The 23,741-nt window shown below is 38.4% G+C and overlaps 3 protein-coding genes across 14 annotated transcripts; 1 reads left to right on the forward strand and 2 right to left on the reverse strand.

The window, feature by feature from the left end:
* The first annotated feature begins 263 nt into the window (after window positions 1-263).
* On the forward strand, window positions 264-3,935 carry LOC137951408 (uncharacterized). Of its 3 annotated transcripts, none has more exons than XR_011112125.1 (4): window positions 264-561; window positions 1,438-2,524; window positions 2,906-3,383; window positions 3,852-3,930. XR_011112125.1 is itself a non-coding variant. In XM_068798044.1 (4 exons), exons 2-4 carry the CDS (start codon window positions 1,486-1,488, stop codon window positions 3,868-3,870), a joined length of 1,389 nt encoding a protein of 462 aa, XP_068654145.1. In that variant the 5' UTR covers window positions 264-561; window positions 1,438-1,485; the 3' UTR covers window positions 3,871-3,935. The 3 variants fall into 3 exon arrangements, 2 of the variants coding, with proteins under 2 accessions (XP_068654145.1, XP_068654144.1); XM_068798044.1 differs by having other exon boundaries at window positions 2,906-3,236; window positions 3,852-3,935; XM_068798043.1 differs by having other exon boundaries at window positions 2,906-3,855.
* Window positions 3,855-7,595, reverse strand: LOC137951410 (scarecrow-like protein 23). 10 transcript variants are annotated; one of them, XM_068798052.1, is made up of 4 exons: window positions 6,040-7,595; window positions 5,884-5,944; window positions 5,300-5,496; window positions 3,855-4,510 (listed from the first exon to the last, which is right to left on the reverse strand). In XM_068798052.1, exons 1-2 carry the CDS (start codon window positions 7,378-7,380, stop codon window positions 5,894-5,896), a joined length of 1,392 nt encoding a protein of 463 aa, XP_068654153.1. In that variant the 5' UTR covers window positions 7,381-7,595; the 3' UTR covers window positions 3,855-4,510; window positions 5,300-5,496; window positions 5,884-5,893. The 10 variants fall into 10 exon arrangements, with proteins under 10 accessions (XP_068654153.1, XP_068654147.1, XP_068654152.1 ...); XM_068798046.1 differs by having other exon boundaries at window positions 5,300-5,699; window positions 5,804-5,944; XM_068798051.1 differs by having other exon boundaries at window positions 5,614-5,944.
* Window positions 7,596-8,335: 740 nt separating this feature from the next.
* On the reverse strand, window positions 8,336-22,716 carry LOC137951962 (RNA polymerase II C-terminal domain phosphatase-like 4). Its single transcript, XM_068798964.1, has 9 exons — window positions 22,506-22,716; window positions 21,306-21,581; window positions 20,595-20,671; window positions 20,375-20,499; window positions 20,111-20,273; window positions 18,971-19,263; window positions 17,180-17,368; window positions 17,066-17,104; window positions 8,336-8,827 (listed from the first exon to the last, which is right to left on the reverse strand). The coding sequence occupies exons 2-9, from the start codon at window positions 21,467-21,469 to the stop codon at window positions 8,513-8,515; spliced, it is 1,365 nt and encodes a 454-aa protein (XP_068655065.1). The 5' UTR covers window positions 21,470-21,581; window positions 22,506-22,716; the 3' UTR covers window positions 8,336-8,512.
* Window positions 22,717-23,741: the final 1,025 nt, after the last annotated feature.

Raw genomic sequence — 23,741 nt, forward strand, 5'->3', positions numbered from 1 at the left:
TGTGAAAAAGGCCTAATGGAATATACAAAACCTTCTAGGGTGGGGGCCCCCACAACACCTACTAGAGAGAGAGAGTTTTGTACTGGTTGTACCATCTGATAAAAGCCTTGCTTGAAACATACCGAACATTGCACATTCTATAACCTGATACGCCCAGCCGGCTCGCTGCTGAACAAAGTGGACCGTAACTGTGTCGGCGACAAGAGAGTCCAATAACTGAGTCATGTAACGGTCCGTGTGTACTCCCTACTTTTTCATGTCTCTCAATCGTTTTAGCTGATCCCCAACTCTCCAAACCACCCTAGTTGGCTCGTTCACAAATCACAATCACCTGTCGGTAACTCGGTACCGTCGCGTAAATCTTCTCGGCCACCGGACGAGCCAAGGGCCGATTATCATTTTGCCTACCGGAAACTGTGGAGGCTTCGCCACTTTGGAGCTCGCATAGGTTCTCTGTCAGTAGAACCTCGCAATCGACTTCGATCAGTCCCTTTTTATGTTTTACCCATTTCGCATTCGATTCGAATACTCTCGGCAAAGGGTGATTCCAGCGCGTACAAGGTCGGTCTCTCCTTTGATCCCTTCTTCTTATTCGTGTTCACTTTGTTCGCTTCCTCTGGTTTCTTAATGGATTATGCTTGAAAATTTTGGTGGAAGTTAGAGGTGTTCTTTTCGGGTATGATTGGTTTTGATTGAGAATAGCTTGTTTGGAATTTGTATTTGTTTAACTGTGCACCTGTCAAAATAGGGATCAGCTACTGCTGACCTGGTTTTGTGAGCGGGAAATAATGTAATTGTGGGGGAGAGGGGAAATGGCTCGGCTGTTATGTGAGGACATGAAGATGCAGTCTCAGATGATGCGAGTGGAGGGCTATTTGACAAGGAAACTGAGAGGCCGGAAGAAGACAATAGCAAATTGTAGGAGCAAATCGCTTTTGCTAGCTATGTTCAGGAAATTGGCCTAGAATTTTTTTTCATTTGGAATGTTATACAAGAAAAGATAAGTTGAAGAAGAATAGAAACAAAGCTACAGAGGTGGTGATTCTCCCTTTCATTCTCTCTGTAATGGCTAAGATAATGAAATTGGAATTTGGTAAGTGCTTTGCAGTATTGAAAAGAACTATGTCATGTCTTCAATTTTAAGAGCTTTTAGCTGTCCGATTAACCTGAAATACTGTCCTGTTTGGTTCAATCTGAAAGTGAATTTTGTACTGGACCCCATCTCGTACAAGTTGAGATTATGGACAAAAACCCTGCCCAGACTAGAGCTTATCTACTTAGTAACTGGTTAAATACAGCAGGACTGATTTGCCTGCATTAGATAACTTTATTGGGAGGAATTGTCAAAGGCTTATTTTCATGTTAAAACTTAGATTATCTTTTAAGTATTGCCTGAAAATTTTTTAGTTTAATGTTTTTTTCTGAAATATTGTGCAGTGGATAGGTTTTTCCATCTGAGTTGGAGTACGTCTTGAATGGTATGCCATGGCTGGCACTGGCTTGCCATCCCTTGGTCGTGTGAGGCTCACTGATCTGATGGCAAATGAAGGGCTTCCATCTGATTCTTACAAGATCTCAGTGTCTACTCTCTCCCAATCCCTAGCCCAATATTCTGCTGCAATCATTCAATTTCCAACAAGTGAAGGAGCACTCTTGAGATCCGGTCTCGAATCCGCTCGCCTCTTCTTCCACCAGAGACAATATGCTGCTCCTGAGATGGTACCAGCCAATGATACTCGTGAATGGTGTAGGACTTCTGGTTACTATGCAGACCCACAGCTTTGGCAAGAGACATATGATTTCCGACCTGGCCTAACCCCAACTGAACCCCCTAACACAATGGGACTCTCTCCTGCTGGTTTGCCTGATATATTTTCCCTACTAGGCAAGGCAGCCAGAGAGATTTTAGATGCATTAAGCTTCTCTTTAAACTTGCGTAGTTTCCCTTTCACCGAAATTCTTGATAATTTTCCCCTTAGAAATCGAGAAATTTCATCATCAGTTCTATCAGTTTGTTGTCATTCAAGACCATCTTTCCAAGGGGGGCAACACCACTTGACAACACAAGATGATGGTCAGTTGGTCATGTATCCTGAACAGGACCACCAAGTAGATAAAAGCTTGATAACCCTTGTTAAGTCTGATCGGGCAGGTTTACATATAAGGGACTTTCATGAAAGGTGGGTACTTGTGGATGAGGACCTAGGGCCTCAAGAGGCAGTGGTCTACCCTGGTCTTGCTCTATACCAGGCAACCGCTGGCTATGTCAGTCCAGCACTCCATAGAACAGAAGTGAATAACTTGCAAGGCAATATGTATGGGAGGTGTTCTCTGTCTTTCAAGCTGATGCCAAGGTCCATGGCAAGCCTTAGCTGTTCAGAAATGAGAGCAGCAGGTCATGGAGTTGAAGCACAGTTCCAGTTGCCTGTACCAGTGGATGACTTCATGCAGAGATCACATCCCACAGATCAACTATTCACAAGGCAAAGCTTCCAAACTTATACTTTTCCACTAGCCCAAGATGGTAGGTCAGCATCTTCCTATATCTCATTTTGCTACTTTTGCTTGCTAGTGGATTAGTTTTTGTGCTTTTTGCATGGAAGGGCTTTGGGTTGAGATTCTCATTCTTCAAACTGCTTTCTGGCTTATCTTGGACGTTTTAGAGCCAACATGGTAATGGTTTCACTGTATTCAGGCTATGCAAAAACTGCTTTATACTAAATACACCATTCTTATCTGTGGAAATCTAACAGCTTTAGTGGGTTTGCTCCTTGACTCTTTCAACTGAGTGCCTACCTGTCTTCAAACCCTTAAGAGAACGAAAACCATGTCCTGTATGTGTTAACAATGCAGAACTTCAGAAATGATCTCAAGTAGTAAATTGATTCTATTCAATCTTATATAGGTTCTTTGAAGCCCTTATTGAAGAGGAGGAAGAGCAACCCTAGATGCAAACCACTGCCTCCTTCCAAGAGGCTCCGGCTTGAGGCGCAGAGGGTCCTGAAGGAGCGAGTCCAGGAAATTGCAGACAAGAAGGGTATCAAGCTAAGATTTTGCAATCTCAAGGAATGTGAAGGCCACATACAGTCATTGGACAGTCCCTGTGAGTCTATCCGTATGGAGATTGGATGGCCTCCAGGGGTCCCATTTGTTCACCCACATGACCTGCCAAATAAAGCAAAACGTTGTTTTCTTGAAGCATATGAACCTGGTTGGACATCATCCCAAGATATGGAGTTAAGTCTAATCAAACCCGGACAGGCCTGCCAACATTCAATTAACTATACTTTTGCACATTCAGATTTCTAAAACAGTCTTCCTGCATATGTAGATGCACGAGAGTAGACTTGCAACTAGCATACTTGATATTGTTCTTTTCTCAGGTAACTTGGAACACATAAAAGAGAATTATAAAAGGAGGAGATCAGTGAGAAAGAAAGTGAAATTATTAATCTTGGTTCTGCTTTATCAAATCTTTTATATCTGAAATAAAGTAATGTTAGCAACTACACTATTTTAGTGACTGAACTGAACTCTTTAAATCAACTTTGACATTTTCCAGTAAAAAAAAAGGTTATATGTACATTCTGTGAAACTTTTTCCTTGATTGTTTCTGTTCGACATTCCCGTATCTTTGGAGATTTTAAAATTTGATCTCAACTCACAAACTTGTGTATATAGTATGTACATTTTGCTTTAACAAAAACAAAAAAAAAAGTTATACATTTTGCATTATATTATGCATTTGGAAGTGGAAACAGACTTGAATGGGGATCATATGCTGGAAGTCTTAAGAAATTTTGTGCACATATGTGGCTGATCAATTTCATGCTTTCTGTGAATGACTGCAGATATAAACCCACGTTTTAAGGTATTTTCAGAAAATTGAGTATAGTGTCTTTTGCATCCACATTATAGATTACTGTGGCCAGAGGGAACCTGACTGCCCACCTAATATGAGCAAATGAAGAGTTTCATCAGTTTCCTTTGCTCTCATGATGGTTAGTTTACACCACATAATCTGAAAATTACAGAAAGATACCCCTCAATGTTTATGAATTTGACAAATAACAGAGCATTTATTTTTGTGTTTTTGCAGGATTCAACTGATATAACTTTCGATATGTGGCCATCCTTTGTCAGCCTGTTGGCAAACTCTGCCATCAAATAGTCGAGCACCAAATACATTGCCCTCGTGGAGTACAATTTTCTCCAAAACCCTGCAGGTGGAAAAGCATTCAGATTCTTATAACTTTGTAATAAAGATCAATGCAAGTGTAAATACAAAAGGTGAGCAGGACAACATCCCCTTGCTGTAATATGTGATCCCATAAATCCCCTCCTCTGTATCTATTCCATTCCTGTGCACAACACCATGTGAACAATAAATGGATGGGTATCTACCTATGTCTTGACATTACATCAACTGTTACTGCCTGAAGATGAAGGAAGAAAGAGCATCTGTTTTGGAGGATCATTATTACCTCTGCAGATCCTTCGGTATGGCAACCTGGATGAATCAGAAATCAGAAGATGGTTTAATAAAGTACTTGATACAGGACTCAGTTTTAGTTGAAGATGGTTTAATAGAGTACAGCTACAGGACAATTAATCCTTAGTTTAAATTTTTTTTAAAAGAAAAAAAAAACATTCGCAACGTACAAACTACAATCAGTTCCCGTAGGAAGAAAAGAGATTCCAGAGAATAAATGAATACAGAAGAAAATTCCACAAGGAACATTCCAAGGTGCAAGCCTGGTCCACCATGGCGGAATCTAGCAGATTTAAGTGTTTGTTTGTGGTGCCTCATTACAGACGCGAGGTCCAACGCGTTCATCACTCGACCCACTCCTCAAATGCAAAGGATTCCTACAACTCAAAAGCCAAATCCGAACATCTAAACATTTTGATTGAGACCACATGATCCAGTGAAATGCGAAATTAAGACCACGATTAAGCTAAATGACTCGATTAAGACCAATCCTCTTAGTCGAGTTTGACTCAAATTTTGAGGATTAGTGAAACCCTAAGTCAATCTCCAATATTATATCTATTATAAGTAAGCATGTAATGTTATGACTCATACTTAGGTCTTAAGTCACATTCAAGAACCCAAAAGGACACGCAGATAAACGCTGTTTTAATCTCTCTGTTTTTTTTATGGTAATCTGGTGATGTTATTCCTCTACTGTGAACCCATATACGACACGTAACAGCCAGTAGCATCTCCAAAGTCCAAAGAAGAAGACACAACACAGGGCAGGACAATCAGACGCCCAAAAAGATAATGGTTTCGTACCTGCCGAATAACGCGTCCTTGTCTCTGCTCTCTCCTCCACTCCTCTCTCTCTCTCTTTCTTCTCCCCCCGACTGCATCGGGCGGCGGCGATGGGACCGATAGCACGTCATCGATCACTAGTGTTCAGGCCTGCGAGACTGTACTCCCCCCATGTTTACCTGTGACAATGGCGGGTTCCCGATTCGGTTTCTTGAGTCCTGCATGATGGATTCAAAGGTGATTAAAAGTAAAACGAAGGATATGACTGGCCACTCACCTCTCTGTGATGCTTATATTTTAAACAATCTGTAAAGAGGAGGCTTGTCTGTTTAGACCACTTTGTCGATAGAGTCTCTGGGGACAATGAGAAATGGCTTTCCATGGATTTGGATCTGTTTGTTCATCTAATTGTCTTTTGCAACTGATAGAAAAAAGGCAGATGTATTTATTACCAGTCAGGCCTAATCTCAAAAAGATCTCTCAGTAGAGTGTTGGAAATTGAATCAACGTGAGAAGTTACATAACTTGGAAGGTCTCAGGGAGGCACCCATAATAATCGACCTCAACATCTCGTCTACCAAAACAGATCAATCTGAAGAGAATACCTGCACAAGATCAAATCTGAAGATTGAAGATGTAACGGACTGCAACAAGCTTATCCAAATTCTGCAAATTTCATGAATTGAGCTTGAATTACTCTCAAATCAGTGTTACATATCAGAACTTGGAAGTTTCCAACATTCAAAGCTGGGTTACTGAACTGAATCTCCGGTAATGGAGAGAGGCTGCCAGGCAGAAGCTGTAAGAAGGGAGAGATCCTTCCACCCTAATTTAAGGCACCCCCCTTCCTCCACCAGGGTATATCCCTTCCAAGGAAACATGCCCAATAACAGACTCGCCTGAGCAGCAGGGCTCCCGCTAAGGGACACCAGCCCGAATCCGGCCCGCCTGAGCTCCTCCCCCCATTTCTCCACCTTCACCTCGCCCGTCCTCTTCGGCCCGCCAACTGCCACGATGTTTCGGATCTCAGATCCGAAGAGCTGCCGCTCGACCAGGTGGCGCTCCCAGCTGTCTCCGGCGAGGCCGTCGCCGAGCGCGTCGAACAGCGCCGAGTAGTAGTGCAGCGCCTCCACGAACCGCCCCAGGAAGCCCCCGCCATGGCTGAGGTCCTGCTCGACGACGGTGATCAGCCGCGGCCGGACCACCTTGAGGAACCGCAACATACCGAGATCCGACCCGGTTATGTCGTACAGGGAATGCTGGAGCCAGTGGACAACCACGGCTTCCTGTGGCCCGCGGGGCACGAAGCGCGAGTACTCCGAAACGGATCCTATCTTCCCTTCCAGAGCTTGGAACTCGAACGGTAGCCCGAGGGAGCAGGCGAAGTCAGAGAGGCGCTTGCCTGTGGCTTCGAGCATCTCGGCCGAGGATCCGACGCCGGTGATCCTAACAGACTGAAATTTGCACGATCGGGACGCGAGGATGTGGAACAGGCCCGGCCACTGGAGACCTTGCATGATGTCGAGGTCGATGATGTGGAGGCGGTCGAAGCCGTCGAGCGACTGGAAAATGGCTTGGTTAGCGGTGAAGTGGGAGAATTTGATGAGAGGACTTATGGAGTTGTAGGACTGGAAGGAGAGAGAGATTTTCTGGCTGACGGCGGTGCGGTTGAGCGTGCGGGCGGATAGAGGCGAGTAGACGCCGAGAAAGGAGGAAAAGATGCGGGCCTGAAGAGCCTCCGCGAAGTAGGCAGCGACTCGCTCCGGCGAGGTTCCGAACGGCGAGGAGAGCTCGGAGATCTCCGGGAGGAGGTTACTGGCTTCCTCGAGTTTGTCCATGGAGACGGCTTCCGCGCACTGGAGGAGAAGACCGAGGAGACGTAGACCGGACGAATCCGTCGTCTGATCGTCCGACGACTCTTCCTCTTGCTCTTCATCCTCGGTTCTTCCAGCCGCCCGCTCTTCTGGCAAATTCGCGCGCTTGAGAGGCTGGTCGCAGGAATCAATATCCTCGCCGGCAGCGTCCATTTCTTCAGCTCCTCGCTTCGTGTTCCTCATCGGGTTTGCATTTGCTGGCGACCGTGGAAGCAGGCTCTGGAGCATGATCCTTCTTTTCCACGACCACTGCACAGAGCCAGAGTAATTTGTCTCTTCCAACCTAGGAAAACCCCAAGTTTTCTTCTCCTGCAACACGAATTACTATTGACGATCAACAAGAAGAAAGAAAAGAAGAAGAAGAAAGAAGAAGAAGCTTTGGAGCTTCGATCGCGAAGTTCGACGTTAACGTTGCCGCAGAAAAGCCGTTAAGTGTCCGGACGTCTGCCGTTTCAATATGTCGGAAGCGGAGTTTGATTGAGGCGTTAAAACGTCAACTATCCACTAATTAAACTAATAATTAATCACGAGGAGAGTACGAGGGTTCAAGTGTACACGCAGCCTCAAAGGCTGTGATCGTCTGATCCCGCGTCTACATAAGCATCTCACAACGCACACTCATTTTTCACAATTAGAACTAATTAATAAACTTGATGTCACTATTGGGTCAGAGAAGTAGATAATGCACAAGAGGTGGGCCCGAGGAGGCCCATTAAGTCATTCTCGAATGCAAAAGCGAGTAGGGCCCAGTTACTGAAAAGCGATGACTCTCGCGTAAGAGAAGTTTCGAAATAGGTGTTACTTGCGGGTGGGGAAACTTTTGTGATGGGATGATAACAAAAAGTCGAAATGTGGAGTGGTACAAAATGAGGGTCAATTTTGGAGGTGGGCCCATTCCATTCTTCTAAAAAGAACCATCGCCAGATTTTTCTCCCTATCTAATTTTTAGCTTTTTTTTTTTAAATAATTTTTTAATATCCTTATGATTGGATCATATAAAAGAGAGAATCTTAGGCCTATGTTATCGAATCTACGCAGGGTGGAAACTGATTAGGCAATTATAGAAAAGGTCGAGTTGGACACCTCTTGACTCAACCCCTCCGATGTCGATTCATAGGTCAACTCAGCAAATTGGATTTGGGAAGCATTCATAGGCTTTGGTTTAGCTGCTATTTCACTTGCAAGAAATGCCACATAATACAAGTTTTCATCCTCTCTATTTGAAGAATCCCAAGTCAAAATCATTTGATTGCTAATTTTTTTACAAAATTGTTCAAAGATGAGTTTACACATAGCACAACATGAAGAGTACAGTTGAAGAAGTTAGGAGCGACCATGGACCTAAGATGATGCTATTTTCTTACTGATTTTTTGAAGGGTGAGTGACAACATATTGCTCCTCTGGTTGCCGTTTCCACAAGAAACTTGCAGCTTCAACCCACCTTCGATGAACCAAAAACTTACCCTCCTGCATAGCCCAACGTGCCTTTTCTGTTCCTGGGTGCAATGAAACTACATGGGTTACTGATGAATCCACCTCGGCAGAACACACAGCCCCCATTTGTTCTGCCATCTTCCAAAGCGGGTGAGTTTCTGCTGGGAATTCTGTGGGAAATACATGACTGAACACTAATTTACATCCCTTTAAAATCTCTCCTCGAATTGCTTTGAGAACCTGCATGTATGATCATCAAATAATAAGACCAAGGAGATTCGGGTTTCTTAGCCAGAAGTTTCTTTCTGTACTTCTCAAAGACTTCATCTGTACCAGTTTAGAACCTCTTAGAGAAACAAAATCAAGAATTTACCACAGAAAATTCAAAAATACCATAGAAAATAAAGAACCCTGTGATTTTGCAAGTTTCTTTTTTGTTGAAAATGTACCCCAAGGGCATTTAGTCTTTTTTTACTCAAGGGTAATTTTGGAAGTTTTTCCTCCCTCTCTCTCATAGGATGAGTTATAAGCTGGTTCATGCTAAACTTAGATATTATTTGCTAGAGAATGTTCAGTTCAATATGACTTGGAGAAAAGGTATTTTGGTCCTTTTTGTGTTGTTACAAGTAATTATTTCAAGTTAATTTAGTTTTTTTTTTGTATATTTCTAAAAAAAAGAGTTTTCCTACAAAAAGTAGATTCCTATGGTTTATAGGTTTCAGGGACATGATTGTAATTTTACATATTTTTAAAATTATAAATAGAGGAAAGGAGTCCTAAACCCTAATTGTCTCCCACACCATTATCCTACAAATTTCACATGGTATCAAACCAGGACATCTGGAGTTAGGCCTAGTTTGTACTCAGCTCAGTTTATACATGTTTGTGCTGTCCACATCTTCGGCACATTATCCATATATGTGTAAGCATGGACATGAGGGGGAGGAATAATCACAGATAGATAAAATGTTAACAAAAATCACTGATTTATAAGATTGAGCAATAAACACTTGATGTGTTTCTACTCCAACTTTTTCTTGTCAAGTATAGGTATTCCATTGTTTTGTCAATTGACCTTGGTGCTGTAATTTACTAGTTGAATTGCTAGTTAGTTTTGATGATGGATTTAATGGTCAAATTTGGTAGTCTATTTTGGGGTGACTTTTCTGATTAGTGTTGACAGCTGTTATTTTAGTAAGTCTATCTTTGGTGTCTCTCATTATTGTGCACTTTGAATTATCGTTGATGTCAGCATGATTCTCCCATAAGTTTATTTTAATATTTTCTCCTACCTATCTCCCATTCCATCTCTAAAACAATGTGGAGGCTCTCTATTATTTGGTGAGATCAATTCCTTATGTTTTTTTTTTGGAACTCCTAGTTTATTTTTTTAACTCATAAGTACCTTGTGTGGTTTGAAATGTGTCAGGAAAATTTTCCTTGTGTTTTAAGAATTGAGTATGTCAATCCTTAGCTTGGGTTCCTTGGGTTGGTCTAATACCTGTGATTTTGTCTTTAGTGACATAATGCTGCTCCTGAAACTGGTGGTTTTTTTGCTGCTGTTAGGAGGTTGTGCCTCTATTTGAGCTCTAATTGACCCAATCTGGGATTTCTCTACTTGAAAGTTTTTTTGTCTATTAAAATAACAGTCTATGAGTATTTTGGTCATTTTACATAAACTGATTAATCCCAGCTTGTCCTGTTAGACAGATATCTTCATTATGTTCCTATGTTTCACGTTTCATGCAATTCCAAGTAGTATTGTATAAGTTATAGCAGTTTCGTAACAAGGGGCATTTCTATCCTTTCTTGTGATTATCACTTAAGTGGAGATTAAAAGAAGGGGATCGTGCTTTTTTTATGGGCACACACTTCAACACAGCCTTGGCTGCTTCCTCCCTCTCTCTATTCTTCTCAATTTCTTCCCCCTATTCCTCTCAAATCTTCTCAAGGTTCTCATTTTTCAATGTCATTGAAATTGTTACCATAAAGTCTGGTTCGAGTATTAAGTATTTAGAGATTGTTATCACTACTTTCGGTTAGAAATCCTATATTGCATTAATTTCATATTTTCTTATTTGTGTTACTCATATTTCTTCCACGATTTACTTGGGTTACGCCCTTTACTTAAGATTCTGAGTGTCCTGAACTTCACTAGATTTTTGTCATGTGATTTGTCCAATTAGACATCTCAAAGTGGTTTGTTGTTCAGAGGGAAATGGAAGAAAATGAATGTTAAAGGAGCTAGAGTTTCTACATGTTCATGCAGGAGACAACCACAATGTACTTCCCAGCTTCAGAGGGAGAAAGAGCAAAAGTATCTGAAAACTAATGAATTTCAGTCCAAGAACCATCCTACTATTGCAAGCTCAAAATTCAAAGCCACAAAATAATGACAAGCCACAAATTTTGAAGACCAATTATGTGATTTCTTTTATTTAATACTTCAAATTGGGAACTGTGAGGTAAATTTTTGCAACAAGCTAAAGCTATATGCTTTAGCTAGAGGAGCACATTGGAAGATATTTGTTAAAATACAAGTCAAAGGGTATTTTGGTCATTTCACATATTTTCCACATTGCTTTTTTATCTTATAGTATGGCTATTAGATAGAGAATATCTTATTTTATCTCTAGTTAAATTTTTATTCAATTTAGACAAGTATTTTAGGAGATGTAATTTTGAGTATTGAGGGACAGTTTTGTCCTTTTGTAAATTTTCACTTAAACCCTGATTATAAAGAAGCTGGATGGGACTTTCTGGCTCGGATTTCGAGGCAGCAAAATTGCTCACTCTTCCAGAACTCTTTTTTCTCTTCTATTTTCTCCCCAAATCACATATTTTTTATAGTATCAGAACAGTAACGCGAGTCTTGGGCAGGTTTCTTTCGATTTTATGGATCTTCTCTCCATTTTCAGCAATCTCCTAAAAGGTTTTTCCCAGATTTCTGGACAGGTAGGGTAAAAATTCCATTTTTCCCTTTTTCTGCCTATCTTAGCCTATTGGTTATGATCTTTGCTTCTATTTGATTGATTGTTGGAATTTAGAAGTGTTTGATGATCCCAATTTGAGGAAATTTCTCGAATCTGCCTACATCATCAACCCAATGTTTACGTCATCATCCATATAGCCTGCATCATCCTGATTTCTTGCAATTAGGTCATTCTTTCATTGATTTATGGTCTCAATTGCTAAAATTGATCATTATTTATTTGAAATTGAGTGAATTGGGTCCTGAATTGCTCTAATTGAATACGGTGTGGGGCTCACTTAACTGCACAAGCATAAAAATTTGGGAAAAGTATTTCCTTTTGGTTAATTAATGCTCTAGTGTACTAAGTTGTGGTATTTGGTGATATTTAATGGCTTATTCCAGCACACGAGTTGCTGTCCAGAGGACTGCTAAGAGCTCAAATGTAAAATTCTCTCGATTTATTCAGATAACTACGATCCGGTTGAGTGGATCAAATTATGTAAACTAGTCCAGATCAGTTTTGATGTATTCGAGGGTCAGAAAAATGGCAAAATATATAATCGATGATCCCCCAGTGCCTATTACTGAAGATTGGGTGGCAAAAGATAATTTAGTAATGACCTGGTTGGTCAACAGTATGGAATCCAGATTTAGTGACCAGATTTTGAGTTGCAGCACTGCTAAAGCAATGTGAACTACCTTGATTTCCATTTTATCTCAAAAAAATAATTTGTCAAGGATCTATGAGTTATATGTGAAGTTCTTTGATATGAAGCATAGAAGTAGATCAGTGACAGATTATTTCACTGAAAAGAGGGAGTACTACAGAAAATTAGTACATTCCATCCTTTTACTACAAATGTTGAAGACATTCGTAAGAAAAAAATCAGATTCAAGTAGCCCGATTTTTTTATGGTTTGGGGTCTGAGTATGATGCTATTAGAGCCCAACTATTTGTCAATGAGGATGTGACCACCCTTGAGCAAGCCTTTAACAAAGTTCATTGAGCTGAAGGTGTAGTTGTAAATAAGAATGAGTTAGGTGGAGATCTCTCAGAAACAAGTGCCACGATGGTTAGTATAGGTATGAATGCTTTGAATGCGTTTCACTCCCCCTCATGGATCATTGATTCAGGAGTCTCTACACACATGTCAAGTATGCTCTCCCTATGTCAATCCATTAGTCTATCTCAATCATATCGTCAAGCTCCTTTAGCTAATGGATCCACCTCTCATTCAGGGGGAGGGTACAGTTCACACTACTCCATAAATATCCTTAGGTTTTGTTTCATTTGTACCAAAGTTTCTAGTTAATCTCTTGTTGTGAGTCATATAACTATATCCTTAAATTTTTTAGTAACCTTATATCCTACTTCTTGTGTTTTCCAAGACTTGCAGACGAAGAGGACGATTGGTTCAGGACATGAGAAACGAGGGCTCTACATGTTGGATGATATATTCGTTTCTCGAGTTGTAGCTCTCACTACTGCAGATTCTTCTTACTTGTGGCATTTGCGCTTGGGACATCCCTCACTAACTACGTTGCGTCAATTTTTTCCTTCTTTGCCAGTCGATGTTTCATTTGATTGTGAATCCTGTCACCTGGGATAGCATTGTCGCTCCAGTTTCCAAGTTAGTTCTAGTCAAAACACCAAGTTGTTTGAATTAGTCCACTCTGATGTATGGGGTCCTATGTTGAGTTCCTAGCCCATTCGGTTTTTAAGTATTTTGTGTCGTTCATTGACAATTTCAGTCGAGTCACTTGGGTGTATCTCCTACTGGAGAAATTCAAAGTATTTGATGTATTCCTCAAAATTTTCAATGAAACAAAAAATCAATTTGGTGCATGTGTTCATGTGCTTCGTACTGACAATGGTTTGGAATATCTAACCATAAATTTTCAGTATTTTGAGTTTCTCATGGTATTACCCATCAAATGACTAGCCACTTATACACCACCACAAAATGGGGTGGCTGGACGTGAAAATAGACATCTCCTTGAGGTTACAAGGACACTATTATTGCATGTGAATGTTCCTAAATAGTTTTGGGGAGATACAGTTTTAGCTTCGTGCTACTTGGTTAATCGTATGTCCTCATTTGTTTTGAGTGATCAAGTTCCTCTTCAAGTTTTAAAGTCCAATTGTAAATTGTTTGATGTGGCTCCTTGTATTTTTGGATACTTATTTGGTTCATATGTTTGGAACTTCGATTGATAAGTTGTCACCTCGATCTGTCAAATGTGTTTTTTTGGGATATTCTCGTAGACAGAAAGGGTACAAATGTTATGATCCTATTCAATGGAAGATATATGTGTTAGCCGATGTGACCTTCTTTGAACATACTCCATATTTTTCGTCATCTACTGAGCTTCCTATATTACCTGAATCTCCTTTAGACAACCTTGCTCTTGTTGCAGTTTTGGATGTACCAGCTTCATCAAGTTCTTCATTGCCTCTTCGCGTTTACAACCATGACTCTCATGCTCCAACAGTGCCTCCAATAGTTACCTCTACAGAGGTCTCTTCTCATGATCCACCAGCTTCCTCATTGCCTGCAGATCCTGTTGTCTCTGATTTGAACTTGCCTATTTGTCTATGAAGAGAAAGGTAAATGATCTTGTACTTCTCATCCGATATCAAAATATGTGTATCTTGATTTTTTGTCCCCATCCTTCAAGTCCTTTGTTATGTCATTGTCTACTTCTCATATACCTCGTTTAGTGTACGAAGCCTAGTGCTCTCCAGAATGAAAAAAAACTATAGATAATGAGATGAGTGTTTTGGTGTCGCAAGGAACATGACATCTATGTGATCCACCTGCAAGAGCAACTACTGTGGGTTTCGTAGGCTTTATACTATCAAATATAATGTTGATGGCTCGATTGAACGATACTAAGCTCGACTAGTAGCGAAGGGGTATACGCAGACTTTTGGAGTTGATGTCTTTGAGACATTCTCTCCTGTGATCCGACTTACTTCGATATTTATCTTAAGATTTGTGGTTGCTAATAAGGGTTGGCTTCTCTTTCAACTCGATATGAATAATGTCTTTCTATATGGTGATCTACATGAGGAAGTGTATACGGAGTAACCTCTTGGGTATGTTGCTCAGGGGAAGATAGGAAAGGTGTGTAAGATGCAAAAAGCTATTTATGGACTTAAACAAAGTCCACGGGCTTGGTTTTAAAAGTTTAGTGATGTGATACTATAGTTTGGGTTCTATAGGAGCCATTATGATCATTTTATGTTCCTAATTAAAAGGAAGAATGATATGGTGGTTTTGGTTGTTTATGTAGATGACATTATGTTATCTGGTGATGATCTTGATGGTAATACAGAAGTTAAACAATATCTGGCCACACATTTTCAGACAAAGGATTCGGGGCTCTCTCAAGTAATTCTTTGGCATCAAAATCACTCGTTGCAAGTGAGATATTTTCTTTCTCAGAAAAATATATATTGGATATGTTCCAGGAGTGGTTTATTAGGTGCTAAACCCATAGACAACCCCATGGAAGTTAATCATAATCTACATAACACACAGGGTCCTACACTCAAGGATAAAACTCAATACCGATGGTTCGTAGGTAAATTGATCTATGCTACAGTTACCAGGCCGAATATCTCATTTGTTGTGGGAGTGGTGAGCCAGTTCATGGAAAATCCTCAGAAGTCCATATAGAAGTTGTTCAAAGGATTTTGAAGTACTTGAAGGGTGCACCTCGAAAGGGTCTTTTATATACTCAGAATGAGAAAGTTAATGTACTGGGGTAGCCTGATGCCGATTATGTAGGGTGTAAGATGGATAGACATTCTACGTTAGGCTAGGTAACCTGGACAAGTAAAAAACAGACAGTTGTGGCTAGGTCTAGTACAGAGGCCGAGTATCGAGCAATGACTCATACAGTTAGTGAGCTTATGTGGATTAAGTTTGTGCTTCTTGAGTAGGGAGCGTCCCTGCAATCTCGGATTGTGAGGTATCTGCTCCCTCTTCCTTTGTAAATTTTATTGTTTATAAATACATCTTTATCAAAAAAGAAAAAAAGTTTGTGCTTCTCAAGTTTGGTTTTAAGTCACCTTACCCTATGGTTAAGAATTGTAATAACCAAGCAACCATTTTTATTGCCAGGAACCCTATATTCCATGAGAGAATGAAACATATAGAGGTTGACTACCACTTCATTAGAGATGTAATTATGTAGGGGAAAGTGGAGGTGGTAACTCCTTATGTAAAGTCTTCAGACTAGTTGGGAGATATATTTACCAAGTCTATGGGAAGACGTGAACATGTATCCATTAGTAACAAGCTGAGATTGTTTGATATCTACTCTCCAGTTTGAGGGGGCGTGTTAAAATACAAGTCCAGGGGTATTTTAGTCATTTCCCATATTTTCCACATTACATTTTTCTCTTATAATATAGCTATTAAATAGAGAACATCTTATTCTATCTCTAGTTAGATTTTCATTCAATTTAGACATGTATTTTACAAGATGAAATTTTGAGTATTGAGGGGCATTTTTATCGTTTTGTAAATTTTCACTTAAACCCTGATTATAAAGAAACTGGAAGAGCCTTTCTGGCTCGGATTCCAAGGCAGCAAAGTTAGTCCTCTTCCAGAACTCTTTTTTTTCTTCTATTTTTTCCCCAAAGCACATATTTTGCAATATTATTTCAACTTAATTTAGTTTTTTGTATTTGATAAGAAAGTATTTCTCGTAGAAAGTATATTTCTAGAGTTTACAGGTTTCAAGAACAAGATTGTGATTTTGCACATTATTTATGTTATATATAGGGGAGAGGGATTCTAAAACCTAATTCTCCCTCACATTTTTATTCTACAAATTTTATAGGTGTATTTTTACTCTAAAAGAATATAAAAGAGGCTAAGGCCAACCTAATGCTCCCTCTTTGTAATTTCTGTATTTTCTTGTTTATATATATACATCTTTTTCAAAAAAAAAAAAAAAGGGCCAACCCCTGATCACATTGTCGCTATTCTCAAAAAAGGAGGGATCAAGATTTCTTGTTGGCAAAGTCCACCAAAAGAAATTATCAAACACAGACTTAAACTCTTACTATCACATAAATTGGCTAAACCTTCACAAAGCCTTTCCTAACAACAGCATGCGTACGTCGCCTACCTAGAAGCCCTAAGAAGATACATTCATTAAAACACCATGAAAATGGCTTGACAATATTGGTCATTGTCCTTCATATCATTGTTAATTGTTTTTGCTTCACCCATTGAGGGTTTTCCACTTGTATCCTTCTGCTCTAACTAAAATTTCTCATAGTTTTAAAAAAAAAAAAAAAAAGGAAAAGAAACATTGGTCAATTTCATAGCTAGGAGCGCCAATATATCATCACCACAACCTTACGTATTTCCCAACAAAGGCAGCCTAATATTCTAAAGAACACCATAAATAAGAAGCACCATAAAAAGTTTTCTAGTTTTCACATGGAAACTAAAAAAGGTACAAGCAAAGTTTTGAGGGACTACCAGTCTCACATCTCTGCTTGCAATATCTGTACTTTGCTCCTGTTGAAAGCCTGAGTTGTAAGTAGACAAAGATATAGACAGAAAACTAAAAACTATAATAAATTGTGTCCTTACCGAATCAAAGAACATCTGGTGGACCTTCTTGAGGACCTTAAGAACTGTTGCAAGTGCACCATCAGACTCGCTTTCATCTTGCTTCAACTCAGACAATGAAGGTCCAATTAAGCCAAATTGGTGAAAACTTGAAGCAAAATAGTGATATCTGTCCATTGGAATCAAGTTTTCCTTGTGCTTTTGCCATACCTATAGCAGTAATAAATGCAACTTATAATAGAATAAAATATATAAAAAAAAAAACTTCATGAGCAATTTTCTGATTAAGTGAAATTAATCAGATGATAAAGGAATAAGGCAAAAAGAAAAATTATGGCTCTTTGTCAGAAGATCCTGTTAGACAGTCAGATGGCAATATCCGCATGTCTCACAAAATTTTAAAAGTTTACTTTTCATGATAGCAAACTAAGCAATAATTTTATTGTTCTAGATGGAACAAACAACAGAGATCATAAAAATAAACGATGGACTACAACACACAGAAGATGATCAAAATAATACTTTTTGCCAAATGCAAGCTTCAAAGTAAACTAAATCCAAAGGAGAGCATAAGTCAGGCCAATTTCCAGGAAAGGACTAAAAATTTAAAAGTTTCTATTTATATAAGGGCTTGTTTTTCTGTTTAAAGAGATTCCAGAAGAAACATGAAATAATTGAATAGGATGTCAAATTTGGATTACTAGAAAGTTCATTCCCAAATCATTCATCTAATCAACAAGTAAACATTGATTTCTTAAAATCCCAATTTGTTAATGGTGACAAAATTTCATTAGTGTGGGAGAACAAATGCCATGGCAAGATTTTTATTTTTTTTACAGTGGTTTCTTAAAATACCAATTGTCCTGACAGCCAGGTCAACAGAATCATCCATTTTGTTATGGCAACCACCATACAGAGCCTAAGCAAAAATTATCTGATCCTTCCTAAGTCTGTAAAAATTAAGAATTTGAGACGATATGAATTTGAGTTAGTAAGCAAGGTAACACAGTCCTTGGTGGAAGCATTTCCATAATTGGAACTTCACTCAGCTCTAAACAACAACGAATGAGTATGCAATAAAGGTGCAGTACCACCATCATCATATTCTTATGTCAACTATCTTTGGGTAGAACCACCCTCCATTCTGCTCAATCCTTGGCTAATTCACATACTGATCTACCTTCCTCAATTATAAAACATCACTGAACTAACCTTCTTCATATTTTTCCTCATCCCTTATGTCCACATCAATCGAGACATTTCCCCTTTTCATGCAAAAAAATGTATATGCTCATTACTACTTTAAATGGTCTGGTTTTTTATCCCCTCCAGGGCCCTCTTCTTAAAGATTTCTCCTTTCTCACTTGTTTCAAGAATCTTTATACAGTCTGATAAAGAGGATGTTAAAAAACGCACAAGATTAAAAAAGAAAATTAGAACAAAAGAAAGATAAGTGGAATGGAGTGAATGGGAAGGGAATTCATTAGCTACAAAATCTTCAATTAATTTCTTCTATTTTTAACTCCACATTGAAATGCATAATGTCAGGAAGAGAACCAGGTTGTCAAATTCCACAAATTTGCAGTGTTGCACCCCTAAAGAAATCCTGAAGACAGTACCTGATGCACACAAGATTCTCCATCAAGTGATACTACACATTATTAACCACTAAAATCAGCAGTGTGGACCCTAATAAACTTGGTTGTAGGCACATAACTTAGAAGACAGCTAAGACATGCTTAGTCGAGTAGAGTTACAGCAAATGATATTAAAAAATAACAGATAGAAGGTTTTACCGGCAATCATACTTACCATCTCTGTGTCATCAAGGATCACCATAGCATTCTCAGCCCCCAAAACAACGTCAAGACCTTTTTGATGTTTCTGGGTACAATCAGCTTGTGAAATCACACGAGAACCACCAAAGTACACTCTCTCAGGATCCAGCAGCTTTGCTATTTCAAGAGCATAGGAATTCTCTGCCATTGTGTACACATACATCTCAAACAATTCACTTGCTTCTTTCAGGAAAGTGTGCACAAATGGCCTCAATTTTGTCAACATGTGCATCCTTTCCAATTTGTGCAGGCCCACACTCAAATCACCTATCAAATTTGGCATATCACAATCATTAAGAAGAAAATATCATAAGAAATGAAAGCAACTTCCTGAACATGAACAATATCTACTAGTGTGTGTGTGGCATGGAGCAAACAAGTAACACAGTGATTTTATTGGCTACCTAGAGTCATTCTAAGTGTGGAATGAGATAAAACATCATTGAACTAGTCCGCAAGCGGCCCTGTTAAAGAAGTCAGATGACTGTCTTTTCACGTTTTGTTTAAATTTAATTAGCAGAAATGGATGGATATAATGAAAATTTATAACCATAATGCGTGCAAATATCGATATTACAAGGGGTGTCTATTTCCGAAATTTCCCACATTAAGCATAATTAATTTTTATCCAAAAATGATAAAATATGAAATTTTTAAGAAGCATCACTAGTTCACTGTTTTAACATCACATATTGAAGCTCAGTGGTTATAGCAAAGCTCCCTTTAGGAACATTAATATATAGAAAGACAGCTTAGAAAGGGGAAGCAAAGACACATGCACAACTATTCTGAAAGTACACTGATAACCCAATTTTTTTCTCTAAAAATGTGCTGAAACCATGAATGAAACCCCCAATTCACTGCCTACAACATATCTGGAGAAACAAGAGAGGTCCTCCTAAAACTCTAGAAGAGACATTCCTTAACTACAATAATCAGGAATATTAGATTGAAAGTCCCAGTGCAACTGACCATAAGTTTTTTTTTTTTTTTTTTTGATAAAGATGTATTTATATAAACAAGAGAAAACTGACCATAAGTTTTAGAAGTACAGTATCACAACAGGGAGGAAATTTACTAAGAGAAACATAGAGTAACTATATGTTTTTTCAACCTTGCTTTAAATACTCCTCCCTTGAAGAAACATCGATAAGCCTGGTGGAATTCAGCAGTGTATGGTCCAAGTCTAAAATCAAGCGAAGCTTTCGTTCACGTAACAAGATCTTCGAATCTTTAACTCGAAGTCGAGCTATTTCTTCACTGCCAAGCCTTAAATGCTGAAATACAGTGTGATTTCAAACATCTTACTCAGATTAGATCAACCTAAATAAAACGATAAAAAAAAAAATTAAAAGATGTAAGTAGCTGGGCTTTCTACCTTATGAATGTATCCAAATGCAATTCCAGAATCATCATCTATCACTTGCCCACACGCCATACACATGCCTCCAAACATACCAGGATGAGGACACATTTTATTACTGACAGAAGCTTTGAGTGCATCTGCATATAAAATTATCTTAGCTCAACATTTGTGTACATGGTACTATTCCATGGAAGGCGCTTTTCACATGCACTCTAGGGACAGATAATAATACCCTTTTCCTTTGTTTCTGGAAGTGATTGCTTAGATTCCACAATGGCTTCTGGTTCACCCACTCTACGCCTCTTAAACCTGCAATTCAAGTCAAAAGTAAAACATTTAAAGCCAACCATTTTGAGATAGACCAAAGACACATAAAAACAATGGAATCCAATCACATCAACATGACATGCCACATCATTGGATGAGATATCTAAATCCAAGACAAGAGGAACCTACTCGACACCATCACCTCTTCCAATAACTCTCTAGAAATTCAGCTCTGAAAATCCACTAGGTTGATAAATTTGTTTTGTAACAATTAAAAAAAAAATGAAGCTCCCTCTTTTTCATCCATAAAATACTCCTCTTTTCCATGCCACATCATTGATGGAGAAGATGCCGACACAACAAACTCACAGAAAACTCCAATAAATTGGAAAACGAAATAAATTAAAGATTCCACCAAACCCCCTCACACAAAATTTCAACTTTAGATTTCAATGTCATTGAGTTAAAAGAAATAGAGCAAACAAAATTTTTCAGTAAAGATAGTTTAAGATAGGTTACAGAGAAATAGAGATAGAGAGGGAAAGAAAGAGCTTGAATTCCTTAATCAGTAAATCAAATGATCATAGCAAGTTCTAAGCATTTCTAACATCTATCTCACAGAAAATAAAAAGGTTCATAAATCATAAGTATGCTATCAAACATGCATGTCCCATACCTGTCTTGCTCAAGATCATCAGCAGCAGCAGCAGCAGCAGCATCAAAAATATCTTCAGCTAGATCTGGGGACTCCTCTGAAGAAGTTGATGCCAGCTCAGCATCAAGAATAGCAGCAAAGTCATCACTGCTTGAAGACAATGGTGAATCCGCCGCCAAATTCATGATTTATATACCATATTGCACCCAGTTCTCAAAGCTTAGGGCTCTCCCTCTCCCTCTCCCTTTATTCTTTTTGGTTCCAGTTAATAAAATTTAACTTATTCCAAGAAATAAACTGCAAGAAAGAAACTAATGAATAAAGTTCTGCTAAGCAGGAGTTTTAGAGAAAATAGACCATGCTAAAATTAATGGTACTATTATTTAATTTTAGCTTAAGTAAAATAAAATAAAGACATCTAGAAAAGATTATTCATTTTATCCACAACAAAAAACAGATGAGATACGATTATGTAAACACTTAAAATCAGTATGTGGGAGTGCAATTGGGTGGGAAGGGATATTCATGAATAGGTAAGTTTTTCCAGAGACTCAGATAGTTGAAAAGGCAAATACTATAAGACAAGACGGGGGAGAGGCAACTCCGGTGTCTAGCGAATCATATTCCCTCTGTATTGGACACGGATAAATGCCCAGGGTCAGATTATGCTGACCAAACCACGACTTAATTCATAACTAGAAACAGGAAACTTACTGGACTGGATGCCCATTTTCTGCATCTTCCTTTACACCAGCTACATCTAATACTATATCCTAGCATATTCAGGGGCAGAGGCAACTCATCTGTCTTAGGGATTATTTTCACCACATTACCATATCCCCCACATTATTTTCCCCCTGTCTTGGAGAGGGACATGCTCAGGTCAGATGATGATGGTAAACCCACGACTTAATTCATAACTATAAACAGGGAAACTTGCTGGACAGAATGCCCATTTTCTGCATCATCTTTTACATCAAGTACATCTAATAATATATCCTAGGAAATTCAGGTGCGACCCGCAGAAAGTAAAAAGAGGGCATTTCTTTTTCGGCCCAAGTTAACCAAAACAACGGACAACCACAGCTCTCCCCTCGCCGCTAAGCTTTTCACTTCAGCTAAACCTTTTTTTAGGTAACTAAAGTTTCAAACACTTAACATAACGATATCGTCTTCAGGAAATGAAGAAATAATTCTGATTTAATAGTCTCCACTTCCTACCTTTACTTTTCATCGTCGTTCGCTGATGGAAAGATGCCGCCGGGGAGGCTGGTCCATCACCTTGGATTTCTTTGCTGCAAAGGAAGAGTATAATGAGAGCGACCGAAGGAGGCAGACCGGAAAACGAAGGTGAAGGATGGTTTATGCCCGATTGTGCTCGTGCCTTGCGGGGACAAAGAATTTTGAATTCCTTTTCCCTTAAGACTCGAACTCTGCTTTGCTCCCCCCCCCTTTTTCTTTCCGGTGTTCCGACTCGGACTCGGAAACCGACTGGAGCAGATGAAAACCTGGGTCAGACACTGTGACTCCCGAAGTTGGATCGTCACTCAGAGCAGACTCGGAACAAAACAAAAAAAAGAGAATTCGTCCAGAATAGAAGGGGCGAGTCGACTTGATTGAGTTCTGGGTCGGCATGTTAGGTCAAAACACCATAGTTTCAACCAGGACTCGGGAACCAACTCAGGCACTTGAAAATCAGGCTGGGTCACTAGAGTTAGATCAAGACTCAGGTATACTTTTTAAGGTAGACTTACCTAGTCAAAGTGAAAATGAATTACTTTTTGTGTTATTGTACTTAACGGAAAGTATAATGGATAGTAATTTTTTTGTTAGTGTATACTGAAAAGTAAAGTGGAAAGTACATAAAAAATTTATTAATAAAATAATCTAATAGATTTAACTTTTATAAGATACTTTTTATTTAACTTTTCTATTAATAAGTTAAGATAGATTTTAATATGACAGAATTAATATATTAAAAAATTAAATTAAATTTATTTATTTAAATATAAATTAAATACTTAAACAATATTTACTTTTTGTAATATCTAAATTCTCACTCTTAAAATATTATTAAATATAATATTAAAATCATAAATTTATGTAAATAAATAAGAGGGTACTTTATTATACAAAATTATTTTTATAGATTTAATGTTATAATATAGTTTTATTTAACTAAACCAAAATATATTTCAATTTTTAAAATTAATAAATAATTAAAAATAAATTAAGATTATTTATTCAATTAAATATAAAAGAAATAAATGATTAAACAAAACCTTACTTTTATAATATCCAAATGTTAATCAAATTATTACTTTACAATATCTAAATTATCACTCATAAAATGGTCATTAATGATCATATTAAAAATAAATAATTTATATAAAAACAAAAATATACTTTATTATATAAATTTACTTTAATAGATTTAATTTTTATTTTATATATTTT

This window comes from Aristolochia californica, unplaced genomic scaffold, assembly GCF_029961685.1.
Source record: "Aristolochia californica isolate CCGP_79_NKW_82.1479 unplaced genomic scaffold, dmAriCali1.0.hap1 SCAF_15, whole genome shotgun sequence".
Classification (NCBI taxonomy): Eukaryota; Viridiplantae; Streptophyta; class Magnoliopsida; order Piperales; family Aristolochiaceae; genus Aristolochia; species Aristolochia californica.